This window comes from Suillus subalutaceus (assembly GCF_016647625.1).
Source record: "Suillus subalutaceus strain FC151 chromosome Unknown DFJ58scaffold_170, whole genome shotgun sequence".
In the NCBI taxonomy this organism is placed as follows: Eukaryota; Fungi; Basidiomycota; class Agaricomycetes; order Boletales; family Suillaceae; genus Suillus; species Suillus subalutaceus.
Window position 1 is genome coordinate 101,020 of NW_024540419.1, and position 7,891 is coordinate 108,910.

The 7,891-nt window shown below is 51.0% G+C and overlaps 1 protein-coding gene across 1 annotated transcript; it reads right to left on the reverse strand.

Moving 5' to 3' along the window:
- Positions 1 to 663: 663 nt before the first annotated feature.
- DFJ58DRAFT_815425 (uncharacterized protein) lies at positions 664 to 3,271 on the reverse strand (the record flags this gene model as incomplete). Its single annotated transcript, XM_041391707.1, is given in 13 exon segments — positions 664 to 957; positions 1,007 to 1,045; positions 1,095 to 1,375; positions 1,426 to 1,554; positions 1,602 to 1,907; positions 1,957 to 2,088; positions 2,153 to 2,283; positions 2,340 to 2,519; positions 2,575 to 2,780; positions 2,834 to 3,011; positions 3,023 to 3,065; positions 3,149 to 3,197; positions 3,251 to 3,271. Coding segments are annotated over 10 exon segments (1,725 nt in total), but the record flags the coding sequence as incomplete, so codon positions are not given.
- Between the last annotated feature and the right edge of the window lie 4,620 nt (positions 3,272 to 7,891).

Below are 7,891 nucleotides of genomic sequence, written 5' to 3' on the forward strand. Positions count from 1 at the left end.
TTACATTGTCGACGTTCTTCTTGTTCAAATGGCCAAGTCGTCAATTGCACTGACTCCCTGACTACTCTCCTCTGGCATCTTCGCCATGTCTAAGCAATGTTGGCAGCGAGGCAACATTTCGATGGCATCTAAATAGGGGAATCGCTTTCACAAATTTCCGCCGTCACTCCCCTCTCTCTTCGGACGCTTCGGATCCCAACAAGCTGTAGTGATGTGAACAGTGTAGAATTTACTCTGAGGCTGTGCCGGCGCTGCCATTCGCTCAAAGCACCGGCGGTACTCTCTGCACGATCTATGGATGTTTTTAAGTAACACCTCATAAACCGGAAACGGCACGATCTAGCCATCAAGCACTATCCCAAAGTGTCTGATTCACAGCTTTTAGATCACTGTCAAGAACCTCGCAGAAAAGTGGACTCGTGACCTCGACCTGCCACTGGATGCAGAGGCTCGCGCGCCAACATCCCGGTAGGAAAGGCAATTATTATGACATTATTAGGTGCAACAGATCTAGTAATTCGATCACTATGAACAATATCAAGGGGCCGCAATCTTTGTTAGAGGTTTCTAAACTACAGTAACTAATCTCTTGCTAATTTTCCTTCCCCCTTCGTCAGCTACATCTTCAAAGCGAACGGTGATGTCCTCGCTATTGTCTGCTTGGTTTCTATCACCTTCGCGAAGCTGTGATTCAAATCTTCCGCCGGACGCCGCGATGATGAGATGAATGGGATCAGAAAAGTCGAAAGATGGATCGGAGGCGTGGATTTTTTCTTGGATGAGGCTGTACCCGGCGGCTAATACGGTGGTGCCCCAGATCATGGTGATCACCACAAGCAGAAGGATATATGTGTGGGCTTGGCTTCGCCAGCCGTACGTCGTGATATACATCGTGCCGTTCGTCGGCCTCGTCATATTCGACGGAACTCCCGAAGCAGAGTATCCGGAGCGAAGTTGCTAGATGCAGTGTTCAATAATATCCACGGAACACATAAAGGTCGCTTACAGTGGAGGCGAACTCTGTAATACCGCGCCAGTAATCTTCCTGCAGAGTAATCAGTCATCGTGATATCAGAGGAAGCGAAAACAGTCACCAGTTCGCTGCGCATGACTGATACATTGCCGGTACCGTACGCGGTCAAAAAGTCACCAATTGTATTCGTTGTCATGGCTTGATTTGACCCCGATTGATAAGCCATCACGGTTGCGATGTACTGAGATAAAGGAAAATTCGGACTGCTCGTTGATGTATCAATCCGATCGACAGATATTATACCTCCATTATAAGTGACGTTGACTGTGGTTAGGTAGGGAACGACTTCGCAAATGGTCGTTGGCAGAAAGTTATACTTGTACAAGCCGGACATAAAAATATCTGCAAAGAGTTTACTTGCAAGACACCGAGGAATATAACAAAAGCCGTACCGAATTTATAGGGGGTAAATGTCGTCGAGTTTGGGTTGGGACATACAACAACGGGGAGAAATCCCTCGGTTGCATTGTCCATCTGACCGCTTAGGTCGCCAGCGGTGAAGAAGAGCTGTGAATTTGAATCTGGAGCTAATCAGCTATGAACGAGTTCATGGCAGAGATGAACGTACTTCCGGAACAATTCACCACGGCTTCCCACGTGAAGAACGTGTTAGTCGGTCCTAGCGTCTGTATTGGGTCGACAGTAAATGTATTTTGACTGCGGTCGATCGGCTGACATGAAACATTTGCTGTGACACCCTGCTGTGTAATAGTATAGTTCTTCGCAATGCCTTGAGTGCCTGCATCGCGTCCGAGGTGTCCCCAGTCGAAAGTGGTATTAACCGGTACCCGTCCCCCAGAAAACGCTAGGCCAACGTTAGAACCCGGTGGGTTTGATGATCCAGAGTACTCCTCTATCGCAGGAAGAATTCCACCTTTGGAATTTCAAGTAAGCCCATCATCTTTAGGTGCCGAAGTACTCACCAGTCGACTGATTGTATGAAACTCCGTTGAAGCTGAATATACTACTCGTTTGCACACCTCCTTGAATGTCAACCGCAGCAATACCACCGAGGAGAGTCAAGACATTGATGGTTTCAAACGCAGGTGCTTGTACTAGAACGGTTCCTCTTGAGGACCCCAACTGTTGCTGGCCATTGAAATTGAAAAAGTGACATACCAGTGTTCGCTTGCACGGCATTAATGTCCGTACTCAACTGGTTTACGAACGCAGCAGATCCCAAGTCAAGTTCCGTTCCGAATGTTGACACAGGCCATTGGACAAGGGTGGGTAGGAGTAAAGTGCTCCAACTATACGAACCAGAGTCAAACATATCCCCGCTGGATTCATTGAGAATAGTGCATACCTCGTGTTCAGAAATGTGATCACCGCATAAACGGCCAATGTGAGGGCCGACAGCTTGAGAGATCTCCATCGCAATACCCAGGTGGGCCTGCTCAGCGCTATTGCAGTGCGAAGCTTGAACAGTGTCATCGGCCCTGAGAGGTGATGCCGAAGCGCTTCTTTGACGGCAAATGTGAAGAACCTGTGCAATAATAGACGGGTAAGATGTCAGACTGGAGATGTAGAGGAAGACGCACATCGAAGTGATGATGGACAAGGTAGTTGAGATCAGCGTAACTATCAAGGTCAGCACGGTCGGGTACGCTATGATGAGATGAACGATATGATCAGGTAGTGCGAGAACATCTGCGAACAAGATTCCTCCGGTGAAACCCCATGCAAAACCCATGATGACAGTCTGGCCGAAGATAGTGACGAGGAGCAGAGTAGTGGCACTCAAGCGCTGCAAAAAAGCTTAATCAACGAGGCCCTGGAGAGCTATGGAGGTTAGCTTACAATTTTGACAAAGTCTGCGAAATACATTTCGAGGGTTGAAGCGCGGAATTTAGGTAAGGGCGTTTATCCAACATCTTAAGTATTGCTGCCTGCAGGGCGCTATTAACACGGTGCATGTGTACCATGGAAGACGAGAAGCGAACAAGCAAATTAGGTCTAGGTACGCTGCTGTCACCTGCTATGGTGGCCTGTATGGGGAGGGGCTAAAGTCAAGAAGCGTCGGACTTCCTTGGAAGTGTTTGGTGCGCTAGTACATGGCCCGCGGGTGTGCTGGGCCTGGGTGTCGAAATATGATGAGGTACGACAAACCTACTTGACAACACGTTGGGATGATTTGGCGCGCACATGCTGAAAAACAAAGAGGGATTTGAAATAAAGTTCAACGTCGAAAAGTTACGTGGTCAAAGAAAGAAGAGGAAGAAAACGTAAAGATGGGACTACTATTAGACTGGCGCTGCGCAGCCCTCATGCCCATCCATATGGTGTTTTACCTGTACATTTGTTATTCGCGCGTTCCGCGACGTGCACACTACGCGTTGCGCAAAAGGGCTGCTCAATTCTAAAACTTTGTACGCGTTCACTTGGAATTCGAGCAAGTTACTAACTTACGACATTAATTACCAACGCTTATAGCTCCTTATTTGGAACCGGATGCCGGCCGTTAATTCGGCCCAATTCAACGCGTCGTTCAACGTTGAACGTTTTGGCAACAGTACTTGCTTCATATCGATAGGCAAGAATCTAGAAAATTCACTTGGCCACTTTTATTTATTATTGGAGCGATACCAGAGGCGCTTACGGTAAGTCGTTGACCTTGTGGGGTTTGTGCGGGCCAGTACAAATGTGACGACACTGTGGCTTATGCGTGTAGAGGTATACAACATTAATGCTAAGAATAAGGAATCAAAACTAGAACACAAGGATACAGGTATGCGCGGACTCGGGCTACAGCTTGTTTGCAATGTGATCATATGATGGCAAGTCGTCGTATTCGTTCAATTCAGGAAACTTACTACCCTTCTCTATGATCGCTCCCATGTTCATACACCTCTGGAGTGGAATTGAAGACATCGCTACGCTGAGCCCCTATGTTCGCTTTGGAGAGGATGAAATTGGCCACGAAAATACGATCTAATAACTAATACACCGAGGACTCCGCGGACTTATATGTGTTGAAGACGTGCGTAGTAACTGTATTCTGAACGCCCTCTCAAGTTTCAACAGCTTCGTGAGTCGCAGTCTGTTTCTCCTAGTCTCATATGCAAAGATTCACATCGAGTCACTCATTTATCGCGAGTTCAATGCAGACTTACGGAACTCGATTGCAGTCCCTAGACTCTTGTTGAGTCTTCAGAAATCGAGTATCGAAGAGCTCCTTGACTGAGACGCCCGTTGTGACACCCTGGTGCAGATGCGTCCAATATTATCCTCTAAAATCTATCCTGCCGGAACCGCTCATCTTAGCTCTTACTCTTCGCATTGCCTCAATTTCATCCTCCGTTCGCTTACTCTTGCCCGGCTCCAGCTGTTTGTTCATGCCTCATAGCTCACATCATCCTTACACGCATCATTTTCATGGTGCTCTCGTTCTGACCGCTTCGTGGATATCGCGGTTACATGTTGTACTATATAGCAATGAACGACATATTTCGTCCCACCCTATTTTTAACCCGCTTTGAATGTACTAGGTGCAACAGGAACTTGGACGACCACAGATGACCGCAACAACGATATCCTTCTGTTCAGCTTCTCAGTTCGCCATGAGAAAGCACCGATTGTATGCATCACTTTCACGCAATCCATGGCGCACGCGCAACTGCAGTTCTGGTGGAATCGCATGCCTTGTCTATCGTTACGTGCTCTCACAAACTAGCACGAACATCATGAGTGCCACACAGTCAGCTCAAGTCGTTCGCTCCTAAACTGCTGGGTATAGAATTGAATACGAAGTATGATCCACTGTACATTCGGTCACATCTAAATTGTATCAGAAATATCCATAATTGAGCCATTGCTGTGATCATCGTCGGTACTAGGGTCTGCAAGTGTAGATTTTAGTAAGTGCAAGGAAGGGAAAAGGCTTTGAAGAGACTCACCCCTCTCGGCAATTTTGCCAGTGTTGTCCATGTGTCATGCTACTCAGATCAAGCTCAGGACCTCCCCTGGGTATCACTAATGCAGTCGGAGGGCTATAAAATGGGTATCGAGAAGCGGGTGGTACCCAGAATAACAGCCGGTGTTTGGGTCCTACCATCCATCCACTGTCATGATCCAGTAAAAAGTGGGTCGAACTGCGGTCGTCATGGGATGCTCCCTCTGTTAACTCAGAAGCATTGCGCAGCGCATGGATGGAGTTGGGCGAGAAGCGAATTAAGTGATTGTTCGAAGTGTTCAATGTCATGGTAGTGGCGGCCTCAATCGTGCGATGTTCATCTAAGAATTGGGAAGGATCTGACAGAGAGCACCGTTGCGACGGCTGCCACATTACTGCATCCCACAGCCGAACAGTGTTATCCTCCGAACCAGTGACGATGCGAGTGCCGTCCGGCGAGAACGAGACTGAGTGTACTGAATCAGTGTGCCCCCACAAGGGCTCACCGACTGGCTCCCCCGTCCCTGCATCCCACAGCCGAACAGTCATATCCTTCGAACCAGTGACGATGCGAGTGCCGTCCGGCGAGAACGAGACCGAGGTTACTGCATGAGTGTGCCCCCGCAAGGGCTCGCCGACTGGCTCCCCCGTCCCTGCATCCCACAGCCGAATACTCCCATCCTCCGAACCAGTGATGATGCGAGTGCCGTCCGGCGAGAACGAGACCGAGTTTACTGAAGAAGTGTGCCCCCGCAAGGGCTCACCGACTGGCTCCCCCCGTTCTTGCATCCCACAGCCGAACAGTCCTATCCATTGATCCAGTGACGATGCGAGTGCCGTCCGGCGAAAACGAGACCGAGGTTACTAAAGAAGTGTGCCCCCGCAAGGGCTCACCGATTGGCTCCCCCGTCCCTGCATCCCACAGCCGAACAGTCATATCCTTCGAACCAGTGACGATGCGAGTGCCGTCCGGCGAGAACGAGACCGACAAAACTGAGTAAGTGTGCCCCGCAAGGGCTCACCGACTGGCTCCCCCGTCCCTGCATCCCACAGCCGAATAGTCCAATCACCCGAACCAGTGACGATGCGAGTGCCGTCCGGCGAGAACGAGACCGAGGTTACTGAAGAAGTGTGGCCCCCGTAAGGGCTCGCCGACTGACTCCCCCATCCCTGCGTCCCACAGCCGAACGGTCATATCCTGCGAACCAGTGACGATGCGAGTGCCGTCCGGCGAGAACGAGACCGAGGTTACTAAAGAGTGTGCCCCCGCAAGGGCTCACCAACTGGCTCCCCACGTCCCTGCATCCCATAGCCCGAACGGTGTGATCCAAAGAACCAGTGATGATGCGAGTGCCGTCCCGGCGAGAACGAGACCGACATTACTGAAGAAGTGTGCCCCCCGCAAGGGCTCACCAACTGGCTCCCACGTCCCTGCATCCCATAGCCGAACGGTGTTATCGTCCGAACCAGTGACGATGCGAGTGCCGTCCGGCGAGAACGAGACCGAGTTTACTGAAGAAGTGTGCCCCCGCAAGGGCTCACCGACTGGCTCCCCCCGTCCCTGCATCCCACAGCCGAATACTCCCATCCTCCGAACCAGTGATGATGCGAGTGCCGTCCGGCGAGAACGAGACCGAGTTTACTGAAGAAGTGTGCCCCCGCAAAGGGCTCACCGACTGGCTCCCCCCGTCCCTGCATCCCACAGCCGAACGGTGTTATCATACGAACCAGTGACGATGCGAGTGCCGTCCGGCGAGAACGAGACCGAGTTTACTGAAGAAGTGTGCCCCCGCAAGGGCTCACCGACTGGCTCCCCCGTCCCTGCATCCCACAGCCGAACGGTGTCATCCACAGAACCAGTGACGATGCGAGTGCCGTCCGGCGAGAACGAGACCGAGTAAACTGAAGAAGTGTGGCCCCCCGCAAGGGCTCACCGACTGGCTCCCCCGTCCCTGCATCCCACAGCCGAACGGTTGTCATCCAAAGAACCAGTGACGATGCGAGTGCCGTCCGGAGAGAACGAGACCGAGGTTACTGCATGAGTGTGCCCCCGCAAGGGCTCACCGACTGGCTCCCCCCGTCCCTGCATCCCACAGCCGAACAGTCCTCATCCCAAGAACCAGTGACGATGCGAGTGCCGTCCGGCGAGAACGAGACAGAGTAAATGCAACTAGTGTGTCCCCTCAGCACGGTCTGAACAGCTGGCCAATTCATATGGCGTCCAGATGCCACACGAAGAGTATTTGGAAACTGTGCAGAACACTTCTCGATAGCGGAGAGTTGGCAGGCAGGAATGGGAGTGCTGATACATACAGATGTGGCCGTGCTGTGTAAAATCGAGCCACCGAAGACTTGGATGAACCTCTGTACGTCCATGCAGTGGACGAGACATCTTTGAATTCGGAATGGCCCTGCGGTGCACATGAGCGCTTTATCTGACACACAGTAGTAGTGTACTCAACCTTCAGCCACTGGGCAATGGGCGAAAGGGCAAGACTTGCACCACTGAGCGCATTGATCAGGGCGAGTGACTCGAGCCAGAAAAACAGCCGCTCGTGGTCGAAGAACAATATTCACTTCTTTCGCGAGCTCCTGTCGAAGGATGTGGTTCGTACGTGCAAACGTCCAAATATCGAGAGGAAATATGACAGATAGTTGGGGGGATGTATTTTGCACTCGTTCTTGCAGCCCGGGATCTTCACTATTAGGTAGATACGACGACTTTAAATTGGCAGATATTGAAGCGAAAGACCGTGTTCCATCACTCGAAGTGATGCGAATGCAAGGTTGCGTTGCGCCTTTGACAGGTCGATGAAAAAACTCTCCACTGGATCGTTCGTCCGTCAAGAAATCATGCAAGGATGAGTGAAGGGGTCGGATTGGGGAATCTGAGTCGGTGGTGCCGCTGAGAAGGGAGCCCATGTATTTTACCATTAAGCTTCACGTCGAAATCGTCCTCTTGCTTT